Source organism: Antechinus flavipes, chromosome 2 (genome assembly GCF_016432865.1).
Source record: "Antechinus flavipes isolate AdamAnt ecotype Samford, QLD, Australia chromosome 2, AdamAnt_v2, whole genome shotgun sequence".
NCBI lineage: Eukaryota > Metazoa > Chordata > Mammalia > Dasyuromorphia > Dasyuridae > Antechinus > Antechinus flavipes.
The window spans coordinates 361,594,360-361,612,237 of record NC_067399.1 but is presented as its reverse complement, the minus strand read 5'-3'; the positions used below and the strand labels follow the sequence as shown (position 1 = coordinate 361,612,237).

Here is a 17,878-nt window from a genome sequence, read left to right as displayed (position 1 = left end):
ATAAGATAAAAACTTGATCACTGTTTGAGTAATCTTGGAAGGAAAAGTACACTATGGATCAAATTATGAATTGGTCCAATTATTTTGGAAGACACTTTATTTTTTATTTTTAAAATTTTTTAAATTATATAGCTTTTAATTTACAAGATATATGCATGGGTAATTTTTCAGCATTGACAGTTGCAAAACCTTTTGTTCCAACTTTTCCCCTTCTTTCCTCCACCTCCTCCCCCAGATGTCAGGTTGACCATTACATGTTAAATGTTAAATATGTTAAAGTATACGTCAAATGCAATATATGTATACATGTCCATATAGTTATTTTGCTGTACAAAAAGAATTGGACTTTGAAATAGTGTACGATTAGCCTGTGAAGGAAATAAAAAAATGCAGGCGGACAAAAATAGAGGGATTGGGAATTCTGTGTAGTGGTTCATAGTCATCTTCCAGAGTTCTTTTGCTGGGTGTAGCTGGTTCAATTCATTACTGCTGTATTGGAACTGATTTGGTTCATCTCATTGTTGAAGAGCGCCATGTCCATCAGAATTGATCATATAGTATTGTTGTTGAAGTATATAATGATCTCCTGGTCTTGCTCATTTCACTCAACATCAGTTCATGTAAGTCACTCCAGGCCTATCTGAAATCATCCTGCTGGTCATTTCTTACAGAGCAATAATATTCCATAATATTCATATACCACAATTTATTCAGCCATTCTCCAGTTAATGGACATCTACTCTGTTTCCAGTTTCTGGCCACTACAAAGTGGGCTGCCACATACAAGTCCCTTTCCCTTCTTTAAACTCTCTTTGGGATATAAGCCCAGTATTAACACTGCTGAATCAAAGGATATGCACAGTTTAATAACTTTTTGAGCATAATTCCAAATCGTTCTCTAGAAAGACTGGATGTATTCACAGTTCCACCAATAATGTATCGGTGTCCTAGTTTTCCCACATTCCCTCCAACATTCCACATTATCTTTCCCATCTAGCCAGTCTGACAGGTGTGTAGTGGTATCTCAGGTCTTAATTTGCATTTCTCTGATTAATAATGACTTGGAGCACTTTTTCATATGGCTAGAAATCGTTTCAATTTCTTCATCTGAGAATTGTCTGATTCATATCCTTTGACCATTTATCAATTGGAGAATGGCTTGATTTCTTATAAATTAGAGTAAATTTTCTATATATTTTGGAAATGAGGCCTTTATCAGAACTTTTGACTGTGAAATTGTTTTCCCAGTTTATTGCATCCCTTCTAATCTTGTCTGCTTTAGTTTTGTTTGTACAAAAGCTTTTCAATTTGATGTAATCAAAATTTTCTATTTTGTGATCAATAATGACCTCTAGTTCTTCTTTGGTCATAAATTCCTTCCTCCCCCACAGGTCTGAGAGGTAAACTATCCTATGTTCTTCTAATTTATTTATAATCTCATTCTTTATGCCTAGGTCATGAATCCATTTTGACCTTATCTTGGTGTACTGTGTTAAGTGTGGGTCAATGCCTAGTTTCTGCCATACAAATTTCCAATTTTCGCAGCAATTTTTGTCAAACAGTGAGTTTTTATCCCAAAATCTGGGGTCTTTGGATTTGTCAAACACTAGATTATTAAAGTAATTGACTGTTTTGTCCTTTGAACCTAACCTATTCCACTGATCAACTAGTCTATTTCTTCGTCAATACCAAGTAGTTTTGATAACCGTTGCTTTATAATATAATTTTAGATCTGGTACAGCTAGGCTTCCTTCATTTGATTTTTTTAAAAATTAATTCCCTTGAAATTCTTGACTTTTTGTTTTTCCATATGAACTTTGTTGTTATTTTTTCTAGGTCATTAAAATGGTTTTTTGGGAGTCTGATTGATATAGCGCTAAAGAAATAGATTAGTTTAGATAGTATTGTCATCTTTATTATATTTGCTCACCCTATCCAAGAGCATTTGATATTTTTCCAATTGGTTAGATCTGACTTTATTTGTGTGAAAAATGTTTTGTAGTTTTGCTCATGTGGTTCCTGATTTTCCCTTGGCAAATAGATTCCTAAATATTTTATACTATCGTTAGTTATTTTGAATGGAAGTATTGAATTTTGTTAGTGATATATAAGAATGCTGATGACTTATGTGGGTTTATTTTGAATCCTGCAACTTTGCTAAAGGTATGGATTATTTCTAATAGCTTTTTAGTAGAATCTCTGGGGTTCTCCAAGTATACCATCAGCAAAGAGTGATAATTTGGTTTCCTTATTACCTACTCTAATTCCTTTAATCTCTTTCTCAACTCTTATTGTCAAAGGTAGCATTTCAAATACAATATTTTAAATAGTAATGGTGATAGTGGGCAACCTTGTTTCACTCCTGATCTTAATGGGAATGGTCTGGAAGACACTTTAGAGACTACTAGGAAAGTCACCAACTATCAATACTTGGCCCAATAATACCAATGAGGTCCAAGACAGAGGAGAAATTCTTATATAGTCAAAAATCACTTCTATTTTTTATATTAGTAATATTTTATGTTATAGTAAAAAACTAAACCAGGGATTCTTAACCCGAGGTGTGTGAACTTTTTCTTTCTTTCTTTCTTTCTTTTTTTTTTTTTTTTAAATAATTCGTTTCCTTTGAAACCCTTTGTAGTTTATTTTATGCATTGAAAAACATTTTGAGAAGGAACAGGTTTGAAGACTTCATAGCCTTCTAAAGGGATCCACAGCACGGAAAGAAAACTATGTAAATAGAATCATGATTCATTTTTTGCCTAAGAATGGCATAGTCATGTAATGAAATAGTATTGCACTGCAAGAGATGAGAAAAATGGACAATTTAGAGAAATTTGGAGAGATGCTTATGAAGGTCTTGAGACAGAACTAAGAAAACTTTTTAATGACCCCAACAACACAAAGGAAAACAACATTTAAAGATATCATTATTATGATCAATAGAGTGACAAATTTTGATTTCAGAGGACTAAATAAAATATATTTTGCTTTTCTTCTCAGAGATATGGAACTAGACAAGTATTGTCAGCTATGATGAGTATATTGATTTTTGCTTAACTTTTACTACTTTGTTATGAGGAAAAATTGTTTGGGGAAGTGAGAGTAGTCACTGGGGAATGAAAATTTTCTAAGCATAAAAAAAAATACAAACTCTAGAAAAAATAATTTTTCTGGAGGACAAAATTATAAAGAAATCAGAAAAGTCAGGTAATTGCATACTTTGAAAAAGAATTGTAATAAATATAAGCAGAGGTTAATTGTATTTGAAGGCAGAGCAAGAAGAGAAAGTTTTTTAGTTTCCCTGAAAACTGATGATGGAAAGCAGTCAGACTATTGTATTTCAGAATATCATAGTGCCAAGTACATATTTGGATTCAACTAGTGTTTATTGATTATAAATTGTATAGAACTTTGCTAGAAATGTTGAAAAAATATGATGTATTTCAAATGGTAAATTTAATAGGAGGTGAACATCAAATTCACCTTATTCAGATACACAATTACCCAGTTTCAAGACTAAATGAGAATGATAAGAATTTACAAGCTATCTGGAAAAAAAATTTCAAAGCACAGAAATCTGTGATTTTTACACAAAATTAAGAAATGATATAAGACAAAAGACAAAATAGATTTCTTGAATTTCATTTCTAGGTCAGCTTTGTAGCAAAGACTGATTCTTTTAAAAAACTTCAATGGCCATTTAAGGATAAATTTGTTTAGGCCAGAGACTATTAAGGTTCCTGTGATCTAAAAAGAATTTCACAAAGACAGAAATATGTTTTGTAATGGGCCAGAACTCTGGAGAAATATACTTAGGAGGCAAGGATTCTTACAACAACAAGGTGTTAACTCAGTGGAATTGATAAGACAGTGCTTATCTAATTTAGCATGGTGTTAAATAATTCTCTAGTTCAGTGTGATGGATTTAATCTTACAACAAATAATGGTTCCCTAGTGATATAATGATTATTGGCTTATACTCAATATGATGAGTGAACGAACCCCTTCCCTGTCTGCCTCCCCTCAGTATAACACATATAATGAATAATTGAAAAATGAATAACTAAACTCATTGTAGCATTTGAGTGAAATGGAATGTTATATTGTAAGAAATGGAAGAATACAAAGAAAAATAGGAAGACACTGAAATGCTGTAGTATGAATAACTATAATGAAAATTATATATGCAGCAACTATACCATGAAAACAATAGTAACAAAATCTGGGAAAATATATAGAACCAAAGTTCAGAAAGGGATCTGGAAATAAAATGATTTAATTTCCTTATTGAAATTTAATAAGTAATTTTAAAAAACTATAATAGAAATTTGTACTCTTGAACAATCTTTTTTGGTTCTAATTTTTGTTTGAGCAGGTATGGGTTTGGAATTTATAATTTTCAAGGTTATGATAATTTACATTTAAAAAAAATTTAAAAATGATTCTTTATCTGTGATTTTGGTTCTGTTATGAACTCTACTACTAGTTACTTTTATGACTTTAGAAAAGTTAGGTAGTATTTTAATTGTTTTCTCTCATCAAAAGTGCCATAATACTGATCAATTGTGCAAATATAGAATTTAAAAGTTTTTTACTTTTAAATTAAATATATTTGTACTTTTAGTAAAGGCAACATTAAGCTTTTTTTTTTTTTTAATAATACTATGTTGTATAATAATCCATTGTACAAACCAGTAAAAAAATACACATTCTTAATTGTTTGATTTTTAAAAATGATTCTTAATCTGAGATTTTGGTTCTGTTATGAACTCTACTGCTAGTTACTTTTATGACTTTAGAAAAGTTAGGTAGTATGTTAATTGTTTTCTCTTATCAAAAGTGCCATAATACTGATCAGTTGTGCAAATATAGAATTTAAAAGTTTTTAAACTTTTAAATTAAATATATTTGTATTTTTAGTAAAGGCAAAATTAAGCTTTTTTTTTTTTAATAATAATATGTTGTATAATAATACCAAACCGGTAAAAAAAAATGCATATTCTTATTGTCTGATTTATCATTAACTTGCCATAAAAGCTAAGCTAAGTCTGATATTTAAAACTATTGTGAGATAGTCTGCTGAAAGTTTTTAGTTTTATGGGAAATTTTATGTCTTCTGTTTCAGAAATCAGGACCAACTGTTACAAAAGTTGTCACTGTTGTGACAACTAAAAAGGCTACTGTGGAATCTGAAAAGAAGAAAGGAGAACTCATGGAAAATGACCAGGATGCAATGGAGGTACTTCATCATTCATGTTGATTGAAGGCTTACTGGGTTCATGACCTTTCATCAGAAAGTATTCATGGATAGGCTTTTATAGAAGCATTATCAATTCAGTAAAATAAAATTAGAAAAGATAGTTCTTCCATCTTATTCTCCATTATTCAGTGATAAGTAGGTTAGCAAATTTGTTGGCTAAATTTGTAGACCATTTTAGAAAAAAACAAAGTGGGGCAGTTAAGTGGCGCAGTGAATAGAACACCAGGCCTGAAGTCAGGAGCACCTAAATTCAAATCTGGCCTCAGATATAACACTGCCTAGCTGTATGACCCTAGGCAAGTCACTTAATCCCAATTACCTCAGGAAAAAAGAAAAAATAGTGAATGTCAGTTGTTTTTACTATTATTGGTTGTTCCAAAATTTTATGTAAGAACGAATAAGAAAAACTAATGGTTTAATTGAACATGTGGACCATGGTTTACTTGATAAAACTTAAATCTTATTTTAATTGTGTGATTTTGCAGCAGAGCAGGAATAGAAAATAAAGTATCCAAAAAAGACTCCACCTACTTTTTTGCTTCTCTAGGCAGAAAACACTAAATGATGACACAGTTCTATCTTAGAATCCACAGTTAAATATTTTAAGATTAGTTTTAAGACTATTTCCTCTATTACAGTAAAATAATGCTTTGCCAGACTTCACTGAAAATTTTAGTCAAAACAGTTCCCTTTTGGAAAATCTTAAAAGGTCTACAATGTTATGATTGTCATAAAAGCCAAGTAAGAGTTTACAAGAGGAGGCAACACAAGGATAATTTGTTTCTAATGAGTTAAAATTTGGGGAAGAACCATCCTTTTCTTTTTTCTTTTCTTTTTTTTTTTAAATAACTTTTTATTGATAGAGCCCATGCCAGGGTAATTTTTTACAACATTATCCCTTGCACTCATTTCTGATTTTTCCCCTCCCTTCCTCCACCCCTTCCCCCAGATGGCAAGCAGTCCTTTACATGTTGAATAGATTACAGTAATAGATACAATATATGTGTGCAGAACCGAACAGTTTTCTTGTTGCACAGAGAGAATTGGATTCAGAAGGTAGAAATAACCTGGGAAGAAAAACAAAAATGCAAGCAGTTTATATTCATTTCCAGTATTCTTTCTTTGGGTGTAGCTGCTTCTGTCCATCCTTGATCAATTGAAACCGAATTAGCTCTCTTTATTGAAGAGATCCCTTCCATCAGAATACATCCTCAAACAGTATCATTGTTGAGGTATATAATGATCTCCTGGTTCTGCTCATTTCACTTAGCATCAGTTCATGTAAGTCTCACCAGTCTTCCTTACAGAACAATAATATTCCATAACATTCATATACCACAATTTACTCAACCATTCTCCAATTGATGGGCATCCATTCATTTTCCAGCTTCTAGCCACTACAAACAGGGCTGCCACAAACATTTTGGCACATACAGGTCCCTTTCCTTTCTTTAGTATCTCTTTGGGGTATAAACCCAGTAGAAACACTGCTGGATCAAAGGGTATTCACAGTTTGATACCTTTTTGAGCGTAGTTCCAAATTGCTCTCCAGAATGGCTGGATGTGTTCACAATTTCACCAACAATGTATCAGTGTCCCTGTTTTCCCACATCACCTCCAACATTCCACATTATCTTTCCCTGTCACTCTAGCCAATCTGACAGGTGTGTAGTGGTATCTCAGAGTTGTCTTAATTTGCATTTCTCTAATTAATAATGATTTAGAGCATATTTTCATATGTCTATAAATAGTTTCAATTTCTTCGTCTGAGAATTGTCTGTTCATATCCTTTGACTATTTATCAATTGGAGAATGGTTTGATTTCTTATAAATTAGAGAAATGAGGCCTTTATCAGAAACTTTGGTTGTAAAAATGTTTTCCCAGTTTATTGAAGAACCATCCTTTTCAAATGAGTCATTTTATAATTTTCTAATCTGTAGTATTCATCAGAAGAAGAAGAAGTTGATCTTCAGACAGCTCTCACAGGTTATCAGACCAAACAAAGGAAGCTCCTAGAACCAGTTGATCATGGCAAAATTGAATATGAACCATACAGAAAAAACTTTTATGTTGAAGTTCCAGAGCTGGCAAAAATGTCTCAAGATGGTAAATTAATATATTTTTAGTCTTGGGGATATTTTAATATTGTCCAAAGAATAGAGGCTATCTTGAAAGAAGCAAGAGACTTCCCCCATGCCAAATAAAGTGTTTCTCTCGCATTTTCCTTGTCTTCGCTTAATAAAGTTAATGGGAAAACTGGTGTTACTTTTGTGATGTTGGTGGACGTTGAGAGCTCTCAGATAGACTTTGTTTAAGTATCAGTTTCAGGCATTAACATAAACATTTTTATATTTATTTATTATTATTATATTTTTTTATTTACAAATACCCATATGCATGGGTAATCTTTTAACATTAACCTTTGCAAAACCTTCTATTCCAAATTTTTCCCTCCTTCACTCCCTCCCCTAGATGGCAGGTAGTCTAATACATGTTAAATATGTTAAAGTATATGCATTAAAATAAATAGTACAACCTAACTATTATCTTTGTAAATATTATAAGCTAACTATTATCTTTATAAATTGGATTTACCTGATCATGAGTAGTGACTCCCTTTTTTACTAACCCATATGTTTTTCTCTATTGTTTCGAATAATCACAGAATTAAGTCAAATAATGAGTCAAATCAAAGTAAAGATTCAGAATATCACTGATTCTAATTAAAAACTATCAAAACATTTCTATTTACATAGAAAATACTTTACAACCTTTAATCTTAGATTATGTTTTACAGAGGTGAATATATTTCGGTTGGAAATGGAGGGGATTACAGTCAAAGGAAAAGGTTGCCCTAAACCAATAAAAACTTGGGTCCAGTGTGGAATTTCAATGAAGATATTAAATTCCCTCAAGAAGTAAGTGGGTTATATAATCATTAGTCCTCTTTTGATTATCAAATTAGTCTACATAATGATTATCAAAGTCATTAATCCACATTTTCAGATATTTGGCAATGTGTTTCTTAATAGAGTAGTTCCTCCCCCCCTCCCCCCCAAAAACGTGTTCGAAAAGTTGAATGTGGAATTTTTAGCAGTATGTAAAAATATTCTTTTTTTTTTTTAAGAATAGGTTTTTATTTTTCAAAATACAAAGATAGTTTTCAACATTCACCCTTGCAAAATCTTTTGTTCCCTATTTTTCTCCAACCCTTCCCACCTTCTGCCCTCTTTTATATAGCAAGTTATCCAGTATAAGTTAAACCTGTGCAGTTTTTCTAAACATATTTCCACATTTAAAAGATTGTTTTTCTTAACATTTTTTTTCTTGTTTTTCTTTTCAAGACATTGTTATGAAAAGCCTACACCAATCCAGGCCCAAGCCATACCAGCTATCATGTCTGGAAGAGATTTGATTGGCATTGCCAAAACAGGAAGTGGAAAGACGATTGCTTTTCTTTTGCCCATGTTTAGACACATCATGGATCAAAGGGCTTTAGAGGAAGGAGAAGGTCCCATAGGTATAGATTCCTTTTCTTTAAAGTTTTTCTAGGTTGTGTTGAGTATTAACCACATAAGACCTGATAAGCTGTAATATTCATAAGTGTGACAATAAAAATGTTTTTGTATACATTCCCTGTATCAATTTGGCACTTTGGGGCTGATTTCCCCTTACCAGCAGGTGGAGTGAGAATCTTCCGAGCTCTGGAGTGACATCTCAGAAGTACAAAAACAACCTCTCTCCTGGCACAGCTCAGTTTTTAAACTCTGACTCGGCAGGTAGCCTCCTTGTGCATCTATCTGTTTATTTATGTTGAGAATTGTTCTTGGCCAGTATCCATGGATCTATAAACTCGACGCAAAACATAAGAGGGAAATTTAGTTTCCCTTATATTTTAGCCTGGGAAGCATTTAGTGCCAGATTCTTATCATCAGGTCCTCAGACACAGGGTTTTTGGTTCATTTTGTCAGAGATTTCTTTTTTAAACTCCAGTAAAGTTTTGGAAAATTGCACACTTCCTCTCTTGGAAACAGAGAGGAATATGTAGTTCTTCTTTTTTTATAATCCCTTGAAGATTGTCTCCTGAAACAGCTTTGTGAATTCTGGCTTCACAGTGAGTGACTTAATTTTCTTTTGTTCTGATTTATACTTGAGACATTTACTTTCAATTCGAACAAAACTTTGCATAGGTTGACTGAGGAATTTTCCCCCTCATTTATCTTTCAAGTAGCCTGCTACTAAAAGTGCAGTTAAATTTTATATCATCCTTTACATAGCCTCTGTTAGTGTAAATCTTTTTAAATTTAGCTTTTAAAGCTGCATAAAATAAATCAAAACATTAAAATTTAGACCATAAGTTATCTGAACTTCATTGCTAAGATTTATATTTACTCTTTAAAAGAATAACATTTCTTTAAAATTTTGGTGGTTAGACTTGTAATATATTTATCTTTTCAGCTGTCATCATGACTCCAACTAGAGAGCTGGCTTTACAAATTACTAAAGAATGTAAGAAGTTTTCCAAGACATTGGGCCTTAGAGTTGTATGTGTCTATGGAGGGACAGGAATCAGTGAACAGGTATTGTGAAAGCATATTTAAAATTTTTTTAAAAATTTACCTGAAAACATTAAATAAGGTTTCTCTAGCCTTTTCGAATTCTTTCTCTAAAGATGCAAAAACAAAAACAAAAAGAAATGGATTAAGGGTGATAACCCAACATAACTCTTGTCTAGGTAATTGCCTCTCCACCCATCTGAAGTGTTTTGAAGTCACATCTCACCTATGGATACAAGAAATCCTTTTCAGTACCTTGAGGAGACTTGGTCAAAGAAGGAACTGAGAAGTGATTTATGGAGTATTAGCCCCACGCTATATTTTGTATATGATCTTTATTTAAAATTATTATCAATGCTACCTCAGATCATCTTGAGTTAAAACATATAGTTGTAGTTTGGAAATTTCTTTTTGAAGGTTAGAAATGCTTGGATTTAAAATAATTCTAAAGTAAATGAAATTGTTGCATGTGTATGTGGCTAGGAGAAAGAGACATATACAACAGATATTCTTTTCCCATCTGTAATCAAGTTTTTCAGTAAAGGAGATTGGTAATGTTGCCATCTCAGAGATAACACTATTTTATTTAGTGCTTGATTGATGGCTCCTGAAGTTGCATAAGAATGTCAATAATGAGAAAACTTGTCCCTTATGATTCTATTATGCTTGACAGTTTTCAGGTAGTTTTGACAACACCCTATCTTGCTGATTCTTATAAAAGCTCTGTGAAATAGGTCAGATAGATACTCAAGCTCAGAGCAATAAACTGAAATTTCTGAAATTACTTGATCAGTAAGTGACTCAGCTGGAACTAAATTCAGTGCTCTTTTGAGATGGAACTAAATTCAGGGCTCTTTCTTGGATGCTATACTGCTTTTCAGAAAAGATAGTTATAGTTTCAGAAAAGATAAATAAATGAAATAAATGCTAATTTTAAAATATTCCAAAGAAAGCATTATTTAAACGAATCTTTATCTCTAGTATATTCTACATATATATATATACACACACACATACATATATATATATAAATGTCATTTAACTTGATAAAACATGTTTTTAACACTTGAAAGATTCTTTTAAAATTCATTTGAATAATCACTTAAATTGATATTGCTCTATGTTACATTTCTTTTGTGCATTTGAAGATCAGTGGGAAATGAAAGTAATACTAAAACAAATTCTTCATTTTCTTTACCATTTTGACCTTATACCTATTGGGACATTTGTATGCGATGCTGCCAGATTAAGTTGGATTTTGCTAGGTTATACTTTAGAGGCTTTGGGTGATGCTTATCAGCTTTGAGCTATTGCCTTTAATAATTTATTTTACAGAAAGACCAAGTGACATATTTTCAAGTCTGTATGAATTGTGCTTAGGAAAGTGACCGATGTTGAGTGTTAGTTTGTAAATATATTGTCCTTCTTATTAGATTGCTGAATTGAAAAGAGGTGCTGAAATTATTGTTTGTACACCTGGTCGAATGATTGATATGTTAGCAGCTAATAGTGGTGAGTAAGAGACTTTTTTTTCTTGTTTTTTTTTTTTTTTGTTACGGGATTATACCTTTTTTTTGCTTAAGTAAAAGCATATTCAAGAAAAAATAGTAATGAATAGTTTTCTGGAATTCACCTCTTAAAGCTGTAATATCTTGAATTTTATATTTGACGTTTTACTGTAGAATGGCCTCCAAAAACTAAAATCTAAGACATATTACTTATATCATGAAGGGATTATAACAATTTTAATTTGAATGCATATATTTACATTTGAGTGTATCTATTTGAGTTTAATTTGAGGTTTCTGCAATAATTTAAGCACTTTAGGGTTTTTTTTTAAAACTTATGTCTGATAATCCTTAACATTAAAATATATCAACTTAATTTTATTCTAAATTTATTATTTTGTTTTAAAAATTACTCTTTTTGGTAAATTTGAGAAATTTGAAATTTTTTTCCTTATTCACTTATTGGTATTAAGAATTAAATCAAGATATTGCAGCTTCAAGAAATTTTGATTTTTATAAATATTGCATGTTTTTAGACAAATCTTAATGTTTTATTGAATTTTTCCAAATCAAAACTATTACTAAACTTTTGACATTATTTAACTTCTGTGGAAAAAGGCCCTTCAAGATTTATAGAACTGGGCTTCCAAGACTTTAATCATCCAAAGGTAGGTACTTTAATGCTGTTCCCAAATTTCGCCAAACTACCTGGGCTTTGAATATAAAATTGTAACATGGGTAGTTTTTAGAAATCACTTCTTTGTTTTAACGTGTAAGGAAAAATACTTTCAAGAGTTTACAACATAGTATTTAAACAAAGCAAAATAATTTAAGGACTGCTTGCAGTTGTGCTTTTTTTTTCTTTTAGAATTGTAGCTATTACTGTTACATGAATTCAGGAAATCGTTATCAAAAGATGCTAGATAATCATGTCTGCAAAGTATAATATATGAAAAGTTTGATTAATGCTTCATTGTTTCATACACTTTGAATTTGACCTTTTTCCTTTTGAAATCTTCCGGGTTTATTTTTCCTTTAATAGTTCTTGAATTTGCCTTTAAAAGCCAGCTGATTTAAAGTTAACCTTCTTAGAAGTGTTTATTAATTCTGTGCTCTGTTCTGTTCAATTTTCATTGGTAATGAAAGCTATTGATCTTATTTGAACCACAGTGGCAAAATTTAAATTGGATCCTCATACAGAAAATTAGCTTATATGTACAGCAGTATGTTTCATGTTGGATGATATTAATAATCTCTTATGCCTATCAGATATTTCTAGATATATAATCATAGATTATAGCTATTTTGAAGGGAGATTTACTGAGACTGGATCAGTTAGCACTGGAACCTTGCCTTCCACACATACGCTGTAATCTCTAATATGTTTTTTCCTAGGTGATGCTGTCAGATAATGGCTGATGTGGCTCGATGCTTCATCTCAGTCTTAGTTTTATGATGTGTTTTGGAGAGGGCTGTTTTCTGAGTTTTACAGGTTCTTCAGGCCCTATGATGGTATGCAAGAGAAGAGTTTGAAAAAATAAAGGGCCTCATATACCCATTGCCAGAATATATTTGCCATTAGATTAAGACAATTAAGATTGAAATCTAATTCACTGTTTAAAAAATATTTACCTATCCCCCTCTGTTTAAATTAGTTAGTTTAGTTCCCTTACAGTTTTTAAAAATCCTTGGTACTTAAAAAATGACTTACAATTGATTTTTAGTTCCTGTTTTTATTTTTCTTCTTATTATAGGTAGGGTGACAAACCTTCGAAGAGTAACATATGTAGTTCTTGATGAAGCAGATAGAATGTTTGACATGGGTTTTGAGCCACAGGTAAAAATTGAATTTATTTCTTTCAAAAACATTTTGTTTCTACATCATAATCATGTGGGAATCTTCTTAGATTACACACTCCTTTGTAACAAAGAAAAAACAATGAAGCAAAAATGTGTTCTAATGATCGCACCTGATAATGTATAGAATATTCTGCTTTAATAGTTCTCTATTTCAGTGCTATATAAAGGATCTATGCTTTCATTATTTAATTTCTGGGACCATCATTTATTCATGTTGGCTTTCCTTTAGTGAGTTTTTCATTATTTCATGATATTCATTATATAGAATTTCATTTTACTTTCTGTTAATTCATTCAAATCTTTTAAATGAATTTTTAAATGAATTCTCATTTCTTATTGAGTAGTAATATTCCATTTTCATATAACATACACTAGTAAAAGCTATATAGTGAATTAAAATAAATCAATAATGTTAAAAGCTATTCCTCAATAGGTATATTTTAAAAATATAATTTCCTTTTTTTCTCAATAGTATTTTATTTTTTCAAATACATGTAAAAACAGGTTTCAAACATTCATTTTTTTTTTATTTTTTTATATTACAGCTTTTTATTTACAAAACATATGCATGGGTAATTTTTCAACATTAACCCTTGCAAAACCTCTGTTCCAACTTTTCCCCTCCACTCCCTCCCCTAGATGGCAGGTAGTCCAATACATGTTAAATATTCAAAATATATGTTAAATACAATACATGTATATATATTTATACAGTTATCTTGCTGCACAAGAAAGACTGGATTTAGAAAGAAAAAAAACCTGAGAAAGAAAACAAAAATGCAAGTAAACAATAATAGAAGGAGTGGAAATGCTATGTTGTGGTCCAAACTCATTTCCCATAGTTCTCTCTCTGGGTGTAGCTGATTCTCTTCATTACTGAACAGTTGGAATTGGTTTGGATCATCTCATTGTTGAAGAGAGCCACGTCCATCAGAATTGATTATTATACAGTATTGTTGTTGAGGTATATAATGATCTCCTGGTTCTGCTCATTTCACTTAACCTCAGTTCATTTAAGTCTCTCCAGGCTTCTCTGAAATCATCCTTCTAGTCATTTCTTACAGAACAATAATATTCCATAACATTCATATATCACAATTTATTCAGCCATTCTCCAATTGATAGGCATCCATTCAATTTCCAGTTTCTAGTCACTACAAAAAGGGCTGTCACAAACATTTTTGCACATATAGGTCCCTTTCCCTTCTTCAGTATCTCTTTGGGATATAAGCCTAGTAATAACTGCTGAATCATCAAACATTCATTTTTGTAAGCTTTTTTCCATCCCTCCTTCACCTCTCCTTTCCCTAAGAGAGCAAGTAATTTGAAAAAGGTTATACATGTACATCATATTAGGTTGTGAAAGAAAAATTAGAACAAAAGTGAAAACCATGAGAAAGAAAAAACAAGCAAACAAACAAAAAAGGTGAAAATAGTATGCTTTGATCTACAGTCAGTCTCCATAGTTTTCTCTCTGAATATGGATAGCATTTTCCTACCCAAATCTATTAGAATTGTCTTAGATCACTGTATTGCTGAAAAGATCTAAGTCTTTCATAGTTGATCATTACATAATATTGCTGTTGATGTGTAGTGTTCTCCTGATTCTGCTTCCTTCACTTAGTATCAGTCTTTCCAGGCCTTTCTGAAGTCAGTGTGCTTATAAAACAATAGTATATTGTTCCATCACAATTAGATACCATAATTTTTTTAGCTACTCTTAAATTGATGGACATCCACTCAGTTTCCAATTCTTTGTCACCACAAAAAGAACTGCTATAAACATTTTTGTACATGTGTGTCTTTTGCTTTCTTTTATGATCTCTTTGGGATACAGACCTAGTAGTGGTACTGCTGGTTCAAAGAGATGTAAACTTTGATAACCCTTTGGATGTAGTTCCATATTGTTCTCCAAAATAGCTGCATCAGATCACAACTCCACCAACAATAATTTCTCATTATCTTTTGTTATCATCTTAGCCTGTTTGAGAGGTATAGGTTGGTACCTCAGAGTAGTTTTAATTTTCATTTCTCTAATCAATAGTGATTTTTCATATGACTATGAATGGCTTTAATTTTTTCATCTGAAAATTGTTCATATACTTTGATCATTTGTCAATTAGAGAATGACTTTTTTTTTTTTTTTTTACAAATTTGACCCAGTTGTTATACATTTTAGATGAGATTAATTCTCTGAGTCACATATGAATATCAGTCTTGATACTTTATAACCATGCCTTATACAACACTGGCAAAGAATTGTGAAAAGGTAGCATTATAAATGTTTAGGGAATAAATTGAATTAGAATAGGAATTGTTTTGGGGGGAGGGAATTATGTATATAGTAGCTTACCAAAAACTGTGTATGTGTGCGCTTGCGCGCAAATGTGCACGCGGCATGCGTATTCGCCTTCTATTTTGGCTGAGACAACTGGGATTAAGTGACTTGCCCAGAGTCACACATATGTATATGTGTGTCTTTTTACGGATAAAATTTATATATAGATTACAATTAGAAAATAACTCTTAAAGGGAAAAACAAATGGACATATCATCTAGTATATTTATACCTTGAAGATTTTAAAAGTACCAGTGTACTGCGTAAATCCATTGTTGGAGGTTAAAAAGGCATGAGCAAGAATCACACAAGTTTAGAAAACATGGGATCCATTAAAGTGACAATAATACCTTCAATTTGTAAAGCTTTTTATAGTTTACAGAGCTCTTTCATGTACTTTCTCTTTTAATCCTTACCACTTATCTGACAGAGATTATTAAGTGAAGAGATTATTTTTTACATTTTATAAATACTAACTGCTATTATTTAGGACCAAGCTTAATAGTTGTTATTAAAAGGAAGAATGATTGAGGATATATTGAGCTAGAATAGACATTAGATGTAAAAATTGTTTCCTGACTTTCTGCTTCCCTTCTAATCTTGGTTGCATTGGTTTTGTTTGTGAAAAATCTTTCAATATGATGTAATCAAAATTATGCATTTTACATTTCTTAATGTTCTCTATTTTTTGTTTGGTCATACATTCTTTCTCCAAAGATTGAATAGGTAAAATATCCCTTACTCTCCTATTTTGCTTATGGTATCATTCTGTATGTCTTAATCATGAACTCATTTCAACTTTATCATTGCATAGGGTATGAGATGTTAGTCTATGCTTATCTTATGTCTTGCTGTTTTCTAGTTTTCCCAAGCACTTTTTGTTCAATAGTGAGATCTTATCCCAGAAGATAAGTTTATTGATTTAATAAACAGAAGATATCTTGTGTACCTAACCTATTTCATTGATCTACCACTCTCATTTTTTAGCCAGTACCAAGTAGTAACAAAGCAGATTTTAAAATTCCTTCTTTAATATCATTTCCACTGATAAAATAATAGTTTTTGATATAGATTCATTAGACAGTGCCAAGATATTTGGTGGTAAGAACTTTCTTATTCTGGGTATTAAGTGGCTCTGGGTGTAGCAGTTAGAGGAGCAATTAGTTGCCAGACTACATTCCAGGGGATGGGGATGGATTGGGGTAGGTGAGGGGTGCCTCCTAGGATGTGGGTGACATTGTGCTGTTAGCCTTGCTCTTCCATGACTCTTGTATGCCTATCTTGACCTATTTCTATCAAGATCTGATGGGAAATAGTAGTCAAGGGGATATGATCTGATGCTTGCTGCTTCCTGTCTCTTTAGCATTCTTTGTTGCTTTAGCTAGGTTAGCTTGCCTGCCTTCTTTGTGATGGCCATCACAAATGGCTAGTTGACATTTGGGGATGACTGACCCCTACTCCCATTGGTAGAAATGAGGACTGGGCTACCAGGACTAGTAGCTCAAGAGGAGCTGCTACTGTTAAGGGTTCTTGGGCCTAATTTTTTGTGACAGTTATTTTGTGACCTCAGACAAGTCATTTAACCTATCAGTGCCCTAGTTTTCACTTATAAAATGAAGAAAAACCTCTAGATCTTCTCATAGAGCTACTCTGTGAATTAACTGAAATGTATTTAAAGCATTTTGTAAATTTCCATGTACCATATAGATGTTGCCTATAATTACCTTGTGATAAACAAAAGAGGCTAATTTTAGTGTTGTTCTTAGTTACAGTGTTATTTTCTCCAGGGAAGTTTTGGAAAAAGACTTGTCATGACTGTTTGTTTGCTGTATTTCCAACAGGTCATGCGCATCGTGGATAATGTCCGACCCGATCGGCAAACTGTTATGTTTTCTGCCACTTTCCCTAGAGCAATGGAGGCTTTGGCCCGTCGGATCCTGAGTAAACCCATTGAAGTACAGGTTGGAGGCAGAAGCGTGGTTTGCTCTGATGTTGAACAACAGGTGGTAAGTAGAACTCTTTGTGAAATGTAATTCTTCATAGCTAAATTTTCATTATTGAATCAGACCTTATAGCTAAGCAATGGAATTCATTCCTTTAGAACAAGGATCCTCAAACTACAGCCCGCAGGCCAGATGCAGCAGCTTAGGACGTTTATCCCCTTCACCCAGATCTATGAAGTTTCTTTATTTAAAGGCCCACAAAACAAAGTTTTTGTTTTTACTATAGTCCGGCCCTCCAACAGTGTGAGGGACAGTGAGCTGGCCCCCTATTTAAAAAGTTTGAGGACTTCTGCTTTAGAAGAATACTTTAATCAACAAGGGGCTGACCTTCACAGCTGCCGCCTTCTTA

The 17,878-nt window shown here is 32.2% G+C and overlaps 1 protein-coding gene across 1 annotated transcript in view; it reads left to right on the top strand.

Moving 5' to 3' along the window:
* The window catches only part of DDX46 (DEAD-box helicase 46), a 56,677-nt gene that overhangs the window by 21,140 nt on the left and 17,659 nt on the right, over positions 1-17,878 (top strand). Inside the window, 8 exon segments of the mRNA XM_051978174.1 lie at positions 5,129-5,242; positions 7,205-7,370; positions 8,062-8,182; positions 8,609-8,784; positions 9,723-9,844; positions 11,254-11,332; positions 13,083-13,165; positions 17,368-17,532. Of these exon segments, the coding sequence (XP_051834134.1) occupies positions 5,129-5,242; positions 7,205-7,370; positions 8,062-8,182; positions 8,609-8,784; positions 9,723-9,844; positions 11,254-11,332; positions 13,083-13,165; positions 17,368-17,532 (1,026 nt within the window).